This window comes from Bidens hawaiensis, unplaced genomic scaffold (assembly GCF_021521415.1).
Source record: "Bidens hawaiensis isolate Kalapana, Puna unplaced genomic scaffold, B.hawaiensis_p1.1 tig00097104_1, whole genome shotgun sequence".
Classification (NCBI taxonomy): Eukaryota; Viridiplantae; Streptophyta; class Magnoliopsida; order Asterales; family Asteraceae; genus Bidens; species Bidens hawaiensis.
In genome coordinates this window covers 1-16,247 of record NW_027504599.1, presented here as the reverse complement: position 1 = coordinate 16,247, position 16,247 = coordinate 1, and the positions used below count along the sequence as shown (strand labels likewise).

Here is a 16,247-nt window from a genome sequence, read left to right as displayed (position 1 = left end):
ATGAGTGCACCGATGTGATAACATCTTATGTCAAGGCATGAACGATACAACTGCATCACTTTTTTATACAAGTCTTAAATCTGAGGAGGATTTAAATGGAGACAGATCTTACCCTTGTCTCCTAGGTTAGAGAGGTTGTTTCTAGCAAGACCTCCAGCTGGACACAAAGAACAAAAAATTAAGTAAAGAAAACACATGAAAACAACACTAAAAAACATGCACATAACAGGTAACACTTAAATAACACTTCATCACCTTAAAAAATGGGAGTGGCGGGAGTAGCTAATGGCGTACATAAACATGTATAAAAAGAAAACTAACAAAATTCCATGCCCAAACCCCCCACCTAGATCATTGTGTTCTTCTACACCTAACGATGCAGACGTTATATATATATATAGAGAGAGAGAGATTAATGTACAATAATTGCTTAACGTATATTATGTATGCAAGAAACGCTCAAGAGATTATTGTATTATATCTTATATATATTGTGGATTGAAATCGTGTGAGAACTATTTGAAAACTGAAAACTTTGAGAACCTTTTTAGGTGTACACCCATCATCTCTCCAAGTCAATAACCCAATAACCATCTCCTCTAGACTATAAATTACAAATCTTATACAACTTGCAATGAATCAAGCATTAGTCATTGCATAATTCAACAAAGTATTCGCCTCCTCCATCTCCTCCTCAAACCGATATCGAGTTGTAAAAAAACCAAAGTTCAATGAATTGTTTTCACGTGGAGTTCGTTTATTTAATAAAAGAATGAACATAAACAAAAAAAATTGTTTATTTAAATAAACGAACAAGACCACATGTCATGCTTATTCATTTATGCTACCAAACGTTTGTTTATTTCTGTTCATTTACTTTCATTTAGCTATGTCTATTTATGTTTGTTGATTTACGTCTGTGTAATTTTGTTCATTAACATATTTAATTGAGGTTATTAGCATTAGTCATTTACCTATTATGCATCCAACCGTCACCAAGTCAAATTTTAGAACCAAGCGTCAAGTAACCGACTAACCAATGGAACGAACAAACAAAAACGTGTTCACTTTCTTCGTTCACTTACATACGTTATGTTGGCTTATAATTTAGTCATCTATGTTCATTTACGTTTGTTATTTATGTTCGTTCGCTTTGGGTATAATCGAACGTAAAGACATTCATAATTCATTTTCTTAACAAACAAACATGACAAAAAATCTGTTCGTGTTCAATCGTTTTTCGTTGAAGTTAAACAAACTAAATGGACAATCCCCCTAAATAATTGATCGGTTAATTTTCAAGCCCATGCTACTTGATAGTAGTTGTTCTAGCTCATATTCACAAAGTTTTGAGTTTTTACATGTAATTAAACTAGGGTTAGTATCCCGCGTGATATACAGGTTGAATAGATAATATTTTGATTTTAATAAATGAATATAAAATTTTATAAAGTCGAATAAATTATAAATTACAGAAGAAAAAAAGAATCATGATGAAGTTATCATAAATCTAAAAAAATTGTTTATTTATGATTGTGCATGCCTAGCTGGTAACACGTGAATTTTATAAGAAAAGAATATCCTTAATCAAATATTTTGATTCATATAGTATAAAAAACATATGTATTAACATTTTTCCATATAAAGTCTTTCGGATACATCACAACCATAAAGAAACCTAGTCCTGTTGAAAAAGTTTATAGAGGTGTATCTGCTTATGCTAGTAATATTAAATTATATATGTTTGATTTACAAACAAAGTATTAGAAACTACCAAAAAGATGATCAGTTGATTATGATAAATGGGCAAACCAATATAATCTTAACAAAAAAGTATTTCACGTTAAACTATGAAATGCATATGTTTATTCATAAATGGATACCTCTATTTATTTTACTTATATACTCTTTACAAGAAATAATGTACGCTAACTTTGCAGATAAGCTAGTTACACAAATAAGAAATAATATATAGATTTGTAACACTGTTTAATTTATAATATAAAAAGACAAATTATTAGTACATAGTTCATCAGTTATATCAACAAAGTAGACATGCTCTACAAATGCATCATTATCAGTTCTTAAAATTAGTCATAAGTATAGCATTTACATCAACTTTATTAAGTTTGTAAAGTCTAATCAACTTTTTCCCAAATTTGAAAATTACATGGGAACCCCATGGGAACAAACTTTGAGCAGATTTAACATAATTATCAATAAAAGCACATATATAATGATATAAATTAGAAACTACTATTTAACAAATTCAATAGTATTATAAAAAATTTAACATGTTAACCTAGATTATCATAAAGTCAACCAAAATCAAACATGTAAACAAATCGTAAACCTTAGAGGTTTATTATTGAGTTGTGGTGAAATCATGAAAGTATTTACAGATAGATAAATCGACACAACTTAACTGAGATTTCATAGACGAAATCTCTTGAGATTATGTGATCTTTTTAAGATTTTAAACTGTAATTTTCTGTGTCTGATATGATTTAGGGAGAAAGTCAATTGCATCATATATGATTTAAGGAGGCATGAAAAGTCAACATGTGTGTTATAAAATATATGAAAATTAATATAATTTTTTTACAACAAAGGGTTGGTTACGGAATACCCATTTATCAATTTTGATTATTCTTTTTTTAAGAAAAAGACTTTTAATGATTAAAAACAAAAACTTGCAAAATGGCGCAAATATATACGTATATACTCTCTTTCATTACATGTGATTATATTTTTAACGCATAATGTATAAGTGTTTATATGATTCTCACAATTTTTTACTTCAAGTTAGTTTTGAACTGGACACTTGTATATATAATATGATCAATTATAAAAATTACAGTAATATTTGATTCTTTAAGCTAAGTCTTTTTAATTTTGTTTTTTAAATAATAGCGATGATGATGATGATGATTCATGGAAGAATAATATGCACACATGTTGATCATGTTTATGTCTGGTGGAGATACTTTCATTCTTGGGGTCTCAAAAATTACAGTAATATTACCTCACAATGTTATGCCACTATTATTAGTTATTATTTTTAATTACTAAATAATTAATTCATAATAAGAGAGAAATATTTAAAGAAAGGGTCAGTTACGAAACAATTAACCAATTTTGATTATCCTTTTATTTATATAGAAAAAAGGTTTTAATGATTGAAAAAAAAAACTAGCCAAGTGGCACAAATATAGTGTATTAGGTGCCAAATGATACAAATATATTTTTGTTTATTTTAATTGTAGACTTTTTTTGTTCGGTGTTTATAAATGTTTCATTTATACTAATACTAATAAATTTTGATAATTCCAAGCCAACCTATATTTAGACTTGAATAAATACAACTTTTCATTTTTTTTCTTTTAAAATAAAATTCATTTGTATCTAAAAGATAAATTATGAGTTGAAATTGTAGAGAAATATATTCGAATTTGTATCTATCAAAACCATAAGGGAAAATGTAGTAAATAATTTTTTATTATTACAAAAAGTTTGATTGGAAATTTAAAATATTTCTAAAAGATTCAATCACTTTCCAAATTTAAGTTTTTCCATATATACATTTTACTAAATTCAATAAGTTTTCATAAGTCTTTAAAGTCATCTAACGTTTTATGATTATGTAAAGTGATTCAACTTTTATTAAATCATCTTCATCATCATCGTACTCAGTAAATCCCACTGATAGTAAAGTTATGGTAGGATCTGAGGAGGGTAAAATGTAGACAGCCTTACCTCTAACCCGAAGGAATAGAGAGGCTGCTTCCGGTGAGACCCCCGGCTCGATAGTAGTTTTGCATCAAGCCTTGAACATACGGCACATAACACTCAACCACCGGGACATCGGCCGATTGGTGCGTGTACCCTTGTCTTTCGGCTATCAGCGTCACCACATGATGCTTGATTAACCTTCCGCCACTTTTAACGTTATTTTCACGAGATTAGTAAATATAACGTCAAAATTAGTGCAATTTCACTTTTGCCCACCCGAGGGTTCACACATATATACATTATATGGGCGCTCCGCAAGCAGAGTGTTTCAACTTTTATTAAATGAAGATCTTAACTTTAAAATTAAAAACTATTTTTTAAATTTTAGTGATTTATTTTTTAAAAATTTGACTTGGATTAAAAAGTCGATTAATTCAGAGAGTTTTGCTGTTATCACAGACACACGACTGCCAAGTGAGGCAATGAAACTCTCTAAATTTGAAGAGTACAATAACCTAAACACAAGAAATTCACCGCAATAAAAAAATTAAATGAAACTGAAAAAAGGAATTTTCTTATAGTAACCAAAATTCATATACAGTCAATTTATATCGTTTAATTTTATCATTTTTAATATTTATTTAAAGTAATACAGTTGAGTTATTCTATAAAATAGAAGTAGTTTTACTAGCAGACTAGTATTTAGATCCACCCGTTGATGGTTGGGTAAATGTTATGTATAATATAATATTAAATTAGTTAGATTTAGTTAAATAAATGAATGAGCATTGGTACTTCAAGCGTATTTATGTGTTTCAGGGAATTGGATGCTATGGATGCTTAATGGGTTGATTTACAAGCTTGGAATGAAGGCTTAGAAGTGCGGGATTGGGATAGCACGCTTCACGATGCAAAAATAAAGAAAAAGAATAATTTTGGCTGTTGCTTTTGTCCTTCGCGTGACGCGAAGGAATGTTGAAGATGTTGGTTCGCGCTACATGAACCAACCCAATTCTAAGCCCGACTATTTTGTCCTTCATGCTAGGTGAAGGACATGCCTATTACCGTTCGTGCGACGCGAACCTTCTTAAAACGAAGAAAATTAACCCTAATCATTATATAAACGATTTTAAGCATCTTTTCGTCATACACCTTGTTCCAGGAGCTGTTGAAGAACTCTAAGATGAATTTCCATCATCCTGAGGCTTCCGGTTCATCAATTCATCGTATGTTCTCAAAGATAAGCGATTTAATCATCATGTCAATGCTCGACTAAACATTTGTGTTCATTCTAGGCTAGGGTTTTGTGTAATTTGACTTATGACCAAATTCATTGGGTTTTATGATTTGATCGTATTCGATTATTGCTTTGATTGTTTAAACAGTTTGTGTACTTGATTATTGAATCTTGCGCCACTTGTTTGGTTATGTTCATCAACGTTTAGGGTTAAGCTCTTATGTCATTGAACTAATAAATTACTAGTCATTGCAATCTAATTGGTTTTCATAACATAAACTGGTAATTAGGTAGACTAAGTTCAATTGTATCAACAATTCGGTTAGGGTATCGTTTGTCACAACAATCAAACTAATAACCCTAGTAATTACTGTGCAATCGAGTCAGCTGAATCTGCGATTAGTTCAATATCACATTACCTGAACCTAGATTGAATACCTTCTCATTATTGTTTACAAATTTCAAAAGCAGCCGTGTTTTCTGAAATCATCTCTTAATCTGCTTGGCATCGACTGTCCGTTTAGAATAATTAAGTAACTAGTTTAAATAGTGAATACTACTTGCACTTTCCTTTGATTCCTTTAGGAAACGACCTTACTTACCCGTACTAGTTATAGGTATTTAAGTGAATTACAATACTTGTTTTTTATTAGAGCGCGGCATCTCCATCAAAATGACGCCGTTGCTAGGGAGTCAACGCGCAAAGTGCTAGTTTAGTTTAGCTTAGTTTAGTTTAAATTATTAGTTTTTGTTTATTTTTCTTCGTTGATTTTACGCGGGGTTGTGTGTTTTCGTGTGTGCAGTTGATCTTACAGGTTGATGCATACAGGATATTCTCGAGACAAAGATCCGATATAGTTTGATCCAGAAATAGAAAAAGCAAAAAAAATAAAATAAAATAAAAGAAACCGAGTAGCTTAAAGAAAGGGTGAAACTACAAAACCAAAAGAAGAAATTATGAATAATCTAGCAGATCAAGACCCACATGTGTACCAACCAGAAAATCAAGGGCAACCTCAAAACCAAGAATAACCAATTCCATAGAATCACATTCCACAGAATGACATACCACCACTTAATCGAAATCAATACGCTAACCACAATAGAAACTGTAGAGGTGGTGACCAGAATAAGATGACCGATCAATCAGGTCTGAACCACATAATCCTCAAGGTGTGTTGATTTCGAGAGGGTAAACAATAAAAGAGGGTTGTTTGAGTATTTTGAGGAATTCGAATATGAGGAAGAATTGGAGGATGTTAATGGGGGACGGTATTATCGATGAAATTAACAATAGCAGCCCCGACGCAACCGAACACCCGAGTTGATTCAGTAGCAGAGAAACTGCAGAGCATAGAGAAGACAGGTTATTCAAGAGCCACAGATTCCCGAGTACGAGTTTAGTGATGGGGTCCTGAGAGCATTTGTTCCACCACTAGTTCGGGGGGTTCAAAGCCACTTCATTCCACAAGAGGCCAGGAACCCATTGCCCATTATTATTCCGGTCAAAGATTGGAGAACTTTTTTAGTGAGGCAAAGCAGTTTGACTGGGATGTATGCATTTTATGGGAAATATACAAATGAGCCATACCTTCACTTGAGCGAGTTCAATTCGATATGTGTCACTATCTCAAGTCAAGGGTTTACTGCAGATGAAGTAAAGTTGGTTATGTTCCAGTTCAGTTTGAAGGATTCAGCAAAACTGTGGTTCTTATGATTGCCTTAAGCTAGCATTTACATGTGGAAGACTTGGCTCAACAGTTTCTAGACGAGTATTACACACCACAAAGAACTTTAGAGGCCCGAACAACCATTAGAAACTATCAACAACGAACGGGCGAAACGTTTCACGAGGCCTTCACAAGATTTAAGCTGTTATTGCGAACCTGCCCTCATGATGGAATAGTTTTGTGGGAGTTAATTGAAGCTTTCCATGATGGCCTGTCTAATGATGATGTGCCTGATCTTTAGTCGATCACGAATGGGTCGTTTTATATAAATAATGAGAATGAGGATTGGAAACACTTGGAACAACATGCCATTAATTCTAAGAGACGGTCACTGTCAAACCGAATGGTAAAAAGGGCGGTTGTAAAAGTGGTGGACAGTGGGGGTTCAGATGATCGAATGGCACTGTTAGAGAAGAAGTTGGATCAGTTTATGGTTGCGGATACAAGAAAGAAAGGGAAGTCGGGAAAAGCATACCCGGTTTGTGAAGGGTGCGGCGAATTAGGGCATGATTTGGCGAGTTGTGGGGTTGTGGAAGAAGAAGAAGAGGTCCATTTTGTGCAAGGAGAAAGGAGGTACAATAACAACATGAACTCAAATACCTACCACCCGAAGCCTCAGAAACCACCCAAATGTTTGCTAAGGAAACCCAAACACTCAGCAAAACCCGAATTTTCAAGGAAGTTCTCAGAAAACAGGATATTAATCGAATCAGAGGAAGTATGGGAACGGTGCGGGTAATGATCAGAACGGGTACAATCAGCGAGAGTTTGGTGGGTATAATAAGGGTTATAAGAAGAATTATCAGCAAGGTCAGGGAATGACTCAAGGCCAAGATTCATCGCAAGATTCTGAAGTATTGACACTATTAAAAGACCCGAGTTGGAGAATGGAGATTCAAGAGAAAGCAAACACTGCAAGAGACAAGCAGATGAGCTAATTGGCTGAAGAGTTGGCGACTTTGAACAAAGATCCTAAGAAGCTACCTAGTGACACATTAAAGAATCCAAATCAGCAGAGTAGTAGTTCAGCAAATGGAAAGAGTACCCACATCAACCAGGTAAGTACCTTAGGAGCGGTAAGGTTTACGATAATGGGATAATTCCACCACCTTTCGTTGAGTGTGTGGTGGAGGACTTGGGGAAATATGGGAAAAGTGAGAATGGGGTCGAAATTGAACAACTTAACAAACAGAAAAAGTAACTAAAAGAAACTTAAATGAACCATAATTAAACAGGAACACCAACCGCCAAGGAGACATGTGCAACGAGTAAATCCGTTCTATTTCCTCGAGCATTGGTGAATCCCGAAACCTCATCGTCTCCTAAAAAGAGGGGCCCACAACAGGAGGAAGTGTGGGAAATATTCAAACAAGTAAAAATCAATTTACCCCTCATAGATGCTATTAAACAAGTCCCCGCGTATGTTAAATATTTGAAGGACTTGTGCACTCAAAAACAACTCACAAATTGCCTAAACACGTTGACTTAACTGCTAACGTGAGTTCAGTTTAGAAAGGAATCCTCCCACCCAAGCTTCAAGATTCGGGAACGCCAATAATACCTACTCAAGTGGGCGATTTTAAAATGACAAGGGCGTTGTTAGGTCTTGGAGCCGGGGTAAGTATTCACCCGGGAAGCTTATATGACTAACGTGAGTTCAGTTTTGAAAGGAATCCTCCCACCCAAGCTTCAAGATCCGGGAACACCAATAATACCTAATCAAGTGGGCGATTTTAAAATGACAATGGCGTTGTTAGATCTTGGAGCCAGGGTAAGTATTCACCCGGGAAGCTTATATGACCAATATGATTCTTTTCCACTTAGAAAAGCCGACACCACTATGGTGATGGCTGATTTGACACTCAAGCTTGCTAGGGGAATTGTGACTGATGTGATTGTGATGGTTGAGGATATTTATCACTCGGTTAACTTCATGGTTCTAGATTACGCTACAGTTGACCAGAAACGGCAACCGAACATGATTCTCGGTCGGCCCTTCTTGGCCACCATAAACGCTTTAATAAACTATAGAAACGGGGTAGTTGACATGGCATTTGGTAATAAAAATCTCTAGCTTAATGTGTTTTCAAACGCGTCTAACCATATTGTGAGTGGCGATGCTTTATCAGCCATCGTCGCTAAGAAAATCAAGAAAAAGCGTTGATGGAGGTCTTGAAAGAGCACAAGGCAGCCATTGGTTGGACGATATCAGATTTGAGAGGGATTAGTCCATCCATCATCATGCACAAGATCATCATAGATCCCGAGGTAAAACCTGCACGTGATGCACAAAGACGGTTGAATCCGAATATGCGAAAAGTTGTGAAGAAAGAGGTTTGAAATGGTTGGATGCGGGTATTATTTCCCGATCTCGGATAAACTTGGGTAAGTCTGACATAGACAGTTCTGAAGAAGGCGGGTATCCAGATAACCAATAATGAGAAAGGTGAGGAAATTGTCACTCGACCGGTAACCGGGTAGCGAATTTGTGTTGATTATTGAAAGTTGAACGCGGCAACGTCCAAAGACCATTTCCCTCTACTGTTCAGTCACCAAATCATCGAGGAATTATCAGGTCAAAAGTTTTATTATTTTCTAAATGGCTGTTCAGGGTACAATCAAATTGCTATTCACCCCGATAACCAACATAAGACCACTTTTACATGTCCATACAGAACCTTCGCATTTAGGCGAATGCCTTTCGGTTTTTATAATGCCAGGGCCGCCTTTCAAAGGTGTATGATAAGTATCTTTTCAGATATGGTCAGGGATTCACTCGAATTTTTATGGACAACTTTTCAATTTTCAGCTCATCTTTTGAATCGTGTTTAAATGCGCTCAGGGAACCTTTGAATTGTGTGTGCAGGGCAGTGGTACAAATCTCGGGAATGACAGGCGTTCCTGCTGAGTTTGTGAAACCGAAAACTATGTTTGTATTTAATAACTGTTATAAACTGTTTTATCGAGTCAACGTTTCACCAGCATATAGCTGACGTGTTTTCCCACCCATGCAGGTAATTAGATGACGATAGATGGTATACAAGGATTGGAGTCATTAGAAGATCGCTTGAGATGGCTCGATTTTGAATATTATTAAATCCTTGTAATATTAATATCACTGTTTTGTAAAACTGAAACTCGGGTGTTTAACTCCCGAGTAATTTTGATAATGTAAATTAATATTTTAATATATTTAAAGACTTACGCTAAAATGGACCCGCTACTCTGATATATTTACAAAACCAGATACCAAACCGGGACGTTGCACCCAGGCCCTGGATAGGGGTGTGACAACCTTCGTAACGAAAGACGAAGGAATATTTATGTAAATATTTATAAGAAAATGCTTTGATTTAAAATATTTAGTCTACAAATTTAGAACTCACTTTGTCTTGACATATTTTTAAACGTGTTTTTCAGGATAATGAGATAGAAACTTCGTGAAGGAATGTGGAAAAAATGGGTGTCGTGTTTGAACCCAAAAAAGCCAGGCAAACATGTTATTTTAACAAATATGTACTTTTAAACTTATGTACGAAGATTTTATATTATAAATAAATGTTCAATGTGGATAAATGTTTGTGTTTAAATGTTATTGGCTAAACAACGTTTATCACCGTCCAAATTAGCATAACTAAGTCTCCCGCTGCTAAGTTAACAATTTTAAGGTGTGACAGCGGGCGTTGTATTGCTATTAAAAGGAATAAAACAAATATAGTAGGATAGATAATTACTATACGCCCCCCCCCCCCATTATTTAACCAGTGGCCTCTATATACTGTTTTAGATTTTTAGTTGTACTACATAAAATGACCATTCACTTAACAAAACTAATGCGGTGGATTTGATTGCAACCTAAAATAAAACTGATCCTTAAAAACACAAATTTTATTCTTTTATACTGAAATCAGGGGCGGACCTACATAGTAGGTTTCGGGTTCACGGAAACCCGTTGAGTTTCGAAATTTTAGTAGAACTCCTGTATAAAAAATAGGAGTGAACCCATAAATAATTTTCGAGAAAACCCACGAACAATGGCTCTAATGGTTAATTCCTCATTTTGTAACAAAAGGTGTGCGGGTTTGATACTGGTTCCTTGCATGGTATAAACTTTTTAAACCGGTTTCACTTTTATATCACACAATCCATTGCCCTGTCCTCCTAACTTCAGAGCCTCCCCCCTTCTTTTGTTTTTATTCTTTGTTCTTTTATCCATGATGGATTTATAAAGTAAAACTTCAATCAACATATCATCTTGATTAAGAAAAAAGGGAACAAACTGAATTAATTTACTTGTATGAAAATGCATAAGAACAATATTTCATGATCAAATATGTCTGTTAATTTGTTGAAATTAGAATGGTTAATTGATTGTGCTAAAATTTGTTGAAAGTGAATTAGACAATTAATGATGTTAAATTGTTGAAACTTGAATTAAAAGTTAATTTGAATTAAATGTTTATTTGTTGACACTCAAATTTGATTTGTATTATAGTTCCATTCAAGTTTAAAACTTTTATTAACCGTCTTAGGCAGCTAATAGGTCTTGAGTTCATCGAAGAAAGTAAGGGACTTCGCATTAGTGATCATTGCTAACGTATGCAATCCAATGTTGTCAAAGAGTGAAGGATTGTGCAATCCTTGATGATTTTAGGATCTTTAATACATACTTTGTTGACAATTATTTCTAATTGTTTTAATTTCTGACGAAGTGGTTCTTTTTTTTTTAATTATTGTATCACATTTTTTTATGTGATGAACTTATTCGACCGAAACCGTCAAATCAACCCGAAAATTTTTATATCCGTCCATGTGAAATTGGAGCATCTAAACGTAGTGAACCCACTGGAAAAAAATTCTGGATCCGCCACTGACTGAAATAACAATTTTAATCAACCACATGAACGAAAAATCGTACTTTACATCTTACTTTAAATATAAATAAACTAATAAGATAAATAATACCAGTAATAAATGATTTCAGGCCTTTAACTTCTTGTAAAGGTTAAAATTGTGTAAGGTAGGAAGCCTGAGGTTTAATCCCTGTGACAACGCTGTTTTGGGATGCACGAGTGACTTAATGAAGACTGACTATGGCCTTTTAGCATTTGGCTGTTGCCATTAAAAACAATAAAAAGAAAAGAAAAAAGAAAAAGCTAATAATCTTAAATATATATAAACGAAACTTTTAAAAGTTCTCTGGTTACTCCCTACATTCTCTCAAACTATCAGATTGTTTTATTTGTAAATGAAGGTTTCTCATGCATTTGACCCGAATTCACAAGTTTGGATCTCACCAAACCCAAATAACCCTTAAACGGGTTATAACATCTCATAAATTAAAAATTAATCTTACCAAATATTTTATATGAAAATCCTATAAAATAAGGATATACTAAAAATTAATATCCGATTAAAAAAAAGATATTATTTTTTTATAATTAAGAAACAATTTATAGTAAAAAAAATAAACGGTTCATAGGTCTCATCAAACCCGGATAACTTTTAAACGGGTTATACATCTTATTTATTTGTGAAACCCTTTCGTTATCAAAAGCTAAATATATTATTAGTTTTCTTGCGATAAATAAAATTAAAATTAATAAAATATATAAATATTAAAAACAAAAAACTATAGAGTGGTGGAAGTGATGCTTGCCGGCGGCCCATTCTCAGCAGCTTCATGGAAGGTGTTACCAACGGCGAAACTCCGGCAACGGGAAACATGAGGACCTTATCTCACCACTACTTCGGAGATTCAAATGATGACATCTCCATCTCCATCACCGTCATCGAGGTTTTTATTCTCATCAATTTCCCTCCAAATAACCTACCCACATAATAATTAATATCAATATCAATATCAGAGCATGAAAGAAGATTACGGCTTGTTCGTGTGGCCGTCTAGGGTTATCCTGGCGGAGTATGTCTGGCAACAACGTTCACGCTTCGCCGGACTTACCCTCCTTGAGGTCATTTCCAAAATCTCTACATTTTTTTTCTTTTTCATTTTGCCCTGTCCACCTAACCCCAAAAATCAAATGGGCTTTGTGAAGAACCCAACCAAACCAATTTGCCGAATCGAATTGAACTCGACAACCGAAAGCCCAAAACCAAAAAAACCGAAACCGAACGGTTTTGAAAAAACAAAAAACCGATCTTGATCTTGGCGGCTTCGCTAAAAAGGACACCCCCCCCAAAAAAAAAAATAAATAAAAAAAAATAAAAAAAACCAACATGCTTTGTTTTCAGTAGGATCAGTTTTGCCATTTAAAAGGGGGTGGCGGCGCAGCTTGTTGCCCGCTTACCCACCTTTCTATTGTAATTAGATTCTTTTGTTCAGTTAAAAAATATAAAACACCCTTAAAAAAATATTCGAAACTTTGGTTTTTAGCCCAAAACTGCACCATGAACACCCCTAGCTACACGTATATATATATATATATTGTGTTGTGTTTATAGTTACTTAATTATCATTTATTAAAAGTTAGCATGATGTTAATTTGCAGCTTGGTGCAGGAACATCATTACCAGGTTTAGTTGCTGCAAAAATAGGTGCAAATGTCATTCTTACTGATGACTCCGACAAACTAGAGGTATAAATGATGTCAATTTCACTTATTACTTGCATTGTAGCAGTGGTGGTTGCATTGCTAGGTCAGTCGATAGGGAAGTTGTGAGTACTTGGACATGGTATATAAAAGAATTAAATTTTCTAGATATTATATGCATGCCAAATATCATAAGTTTACTAATATTTATAACAAAATACATGACTACCAATATAAATCGAAGTAGACATGTTAAAAAATACTAAAGTATTTCAACAATTAACATTCATTCTTTAATATTATAGACAGTTTTCATTTAGTTTTCTTAGTCAATGGTATCTACGTGAAAAACAATGAAAAATCAGTGACAATGAAATTCTGACTTGACCGAGTGTGACCGATTCCGAGTAATATTGGCAGAGTTGGAGAAACTCACCTCGGTGCCCTACTGAGTACTTGGTCGCGTAGACCTGTTTTTGCAATAGCGATTATTTGTGAAGTATGCTGTTTCTTATGATCTTGTAATGATCAATTTGCAGGTTCTCGATAACATGAGAAGAGTGTGTGAACTAAATAATATTAAGTGCGAGGTGTAACACTGCTACTTTATAATCTGTATAGATACAAACTGTGAATAGCGTAGATTATATGAATTTCATATTAACCGTTTTGATGTATTATTATTATGTGTTTCAGATAATGGGACTTACATGGGGTGTGTGGGATGAATCTATCTTTAGTTTACAACCACAAGTGATTCTTGGAGCTGATGTGTTATATGACTCGAGTGGTAGAAACATATAACTTTTTAATTACTGAAAATGTTTGAAGTTGACATTAAGATAACTTTTTCTTTTTTACAAATATTGCAAAGCCTTCGATAATCTCCTCGCCACTGTGAAATTTCTTTTAGAGAGATCACCTGATTCAGTTTTTATCACAAGCTACCATAATAGAAGGTAATTAAATAATTGCTGATTTACTGTTTATAATAATCAGTTGAACATTCTGTGAAGTGTAAGTTACACGTATTATCTTTTTGCAGTGGGCATCATCTTATTGAGTTCTTAATGGTGAAATGGGGATTAAAGTGTGTGAAGCTTCTAGATGGATTTTCATTCTTGCCATCATGGAAGGTTTCTGGTTTAAGTGGTAACATTCAATTGGTGGAAATTGGTTTATGTGACGTTGAGGAGAACTGAACGTGCTTTTTCAAGGCTCGGTTGATGCTTTATTATGCAAAGGTCGATCCAGAGATGTTAAGGTAAACATGAACTTTTTAGTTTTCGGTTTCTTGATTGATGCTTAAATTTCATAATATTAAAATATGATGGAAAATGGTGTTTATATTCTACATTACATGAAATTGATTTGCACTTTCAGTGGCAGAGTCAGGACGCATATCATAAATCCAGAAATTAATCATGAATAGAGTGTGTTGGTTAGGTTTTATTTAGATTATATAGCCGAACCAAGAACATGGGCGTTTGTTTGTATGTTTGATCAAATTTGACTAAAGAGGATCTTTTTTTGTGTTATAAAAATCACTATTAAAGCCACTATTAGTGTCAAACCCGTTAGCTAAACGGGTCACGATCGTGTCAACCTGATGGGTTCGTGAGTTGACCCGTTTAACCCATTTATTATTATTCATTTTAAAAGCGTTTTATATAATAATTGGACAATTTGGTTATTTTTTCATACTAGTTTCTATAAGTTTGTAAATACACTGACATAGTTTAAACATGAATGCTTAAAAGAAGTAAAAGCAATACGTAATTCTAGAAATTTAAAGTATTAATATATAAAAAGAAAATATTAATTTTCGGGTTAAATGGGTCGTGTTCGTGTCAGCTCAGGAATACATGTGTGACACGAGTTTTGGGTTAAATTCGTCAATCCGTGTACATGACCAGTTTGGACCATGTTTTGGTCACAACTTACCTCACAGTGGTTGTAATTAATATTTTAAAATTCTTTTAAATCCAGATATTGTTTGATTTTGATTGTACTTGCTTCTCTTCTCATGCTCAAATATTATAAAATATATCTTCCATTATCATAAACATGAATACATTTATAATAAATTCAATATGACCATATCATATTCTTGCAAAGGCTTCCCTTTCATCTCTCACAAACTTGCACACAACTACCTCAAGATCCCCACCATTAAACAGAGAACACTCACCACTTGAAATTACATAATATGCCCTTGCAGGTAGTCTAATTTACCACCCTGCAATTCTTCCTGACCTCCTGACCACCTGTAATGCTACTCATCTTGATCATAGACTTTATAAATGCATTTTTGAATGCGCTTTCTGAACTCGCAAACGTTGCTGCTAGATTTTTAGTTTTAGACGAATCAAGCAAAGCTTTATCAGAAGAAAATAAACCTTTTTGTTGGAAAATAAGTTTGTAATATGTATTATCAAAGCTTGTGGAAGAAGGATCCATTGGCACTCCTGCATTCTTTGCATTAATGACCGGACAAATTTTCTTTAAACTTGCAGCAAATGAAGGGTTGAGTGAAGGGTCAACATCGGTCTTTGTGTTGAAGTTGTGGATTCGGCTTTTGAATGATGAGCAATGGGAGAAACCAAGAGTATGTCCACCTGCATACAAAGTGGTACATACACAAAGTTATGTTTGCTTTCTGATAATAAATATACAATATATATGCTCTTTAATAACCATTTTGCTTCATGTGTTATAAATCTTATCATTAAGTGAATGCAAATTGCCCTTGCTTTTATTTACATAGATTATTACTATTGCGTTAAAAATGACGGAAGGTTAATCAAGCATCATGTGGTGGCGTTGATAGCCGAAAGACAAGGCTGCATGCACCAATCGACTTGGGTGTCGATGGTTGAGTGTTATGTGCCTTACGTCCAAGGCTTGATGCAAAACCACTATTGAGCCGAGGGTCTCACTGGAAGCAGCCTCTCTATTCCTATGGGGTAGGGGTAAGGCTGTCTACATCTTACCCTC

At 34.2% G+C, this 16,247-nt stretch overlaps 2 protein-coding genes and 1 pseudogene across 3 annotated transcripts; 2 read left to right on the top strand and 1 right to left on the bottom strand.

Annotated features, from left to right (window-relative positions):
* The first annotated feature begins 8,341 nt into the window (after positions 1 to 8,341).
* LOC143608098 (uncharacterized) lies at positions 8,342 to 8,773 on the top strand. The gene has a single exon (XM_077083286.1). It carries the CDS (start codon positions 8,342 to 8,344, stop codon positions 8,771 to 8,773), a length of 432 nt encoding a protein of 143 aa, XP_076939401.1.
* Positions 8,774 to 12,403: 3,630 nt separating this feature from the next.
* Positions 12,404 to 14,609, top strand: LOC143608097 (uncharacterized). Of its 2 annotated transcripts, XM_077083283.1 has the most exons (7): positions 12,404 to 12,496; positions 12,567 to 12,671; positions 13,209 to 13,295; positions 13,790 to 13,840; positions 13,947 to 14,040; positions 14,125 to 14,209; positions 14,296 to 14,606. In XM_077083283.1, the coding sequence occupies exons 1-7, from the start codon at positions 12,425 to 12,427 to the stop codon at positions 14,450 to 14,452; spliced, it is 651 nt and encodes a 216-aa protein (XP_076939398.1). In that variant the 5' UTR covers positions 12,404 to 12,424; the 3' UTR covers positions 14,453 to 14,606. The 2 variants fall into 2 exon arrangements, with proteins under 2 accessions (XP_076939398.1, XP_076939400.1); XM_077083285.1 differs by lacking the exon at positions 13,790 to 13,840 and having other exon boundaries at positions 14,296 to 14,609.
* Positions 14,610 to 15,476: 867 nt separating this feature from the next.
* LOC143608096 (peroxidase 64 pseudogene) lies at positions 15,477 to 15,868 on the bottom strand (annotated as a pseudogene).
* Between the last annotated feature and the right edge of the window lie 379 nt (positions 15,869 to 16,247).

Excerpts from the sequence above, each read along its gene's own strand:
- LOC143608097 (XM_077083283.1), top strand. The coding sequence starts at position 12,425 with ATGAGGACCTTATCTCACCACTACTTCGGAGATTCAAATGATGACATC. Across the intron at positions 13,841-13,946 it reads TAAATAATATTAAGTGCGAG|ATAATGGGACTTACATGGGG; the intron begins GTGTAACACTGC and ends TATGTGTTTCAG. Across the intron at positions 14,041-14,124 it reads TGTGTTATATGACTCGAGTG|CCTTCGATAATCTCCTCGCC; the intron begins GTAGAAACATAT and ends AATATTGCAAAG.
- LOC143608098 (XM_077083286.1), top strand. The coding sequence starts at position 8,342 with ATGACTAACGTGAGTTCAGTTTTGAAAGGAATCCTCCCACCCAAGCTT.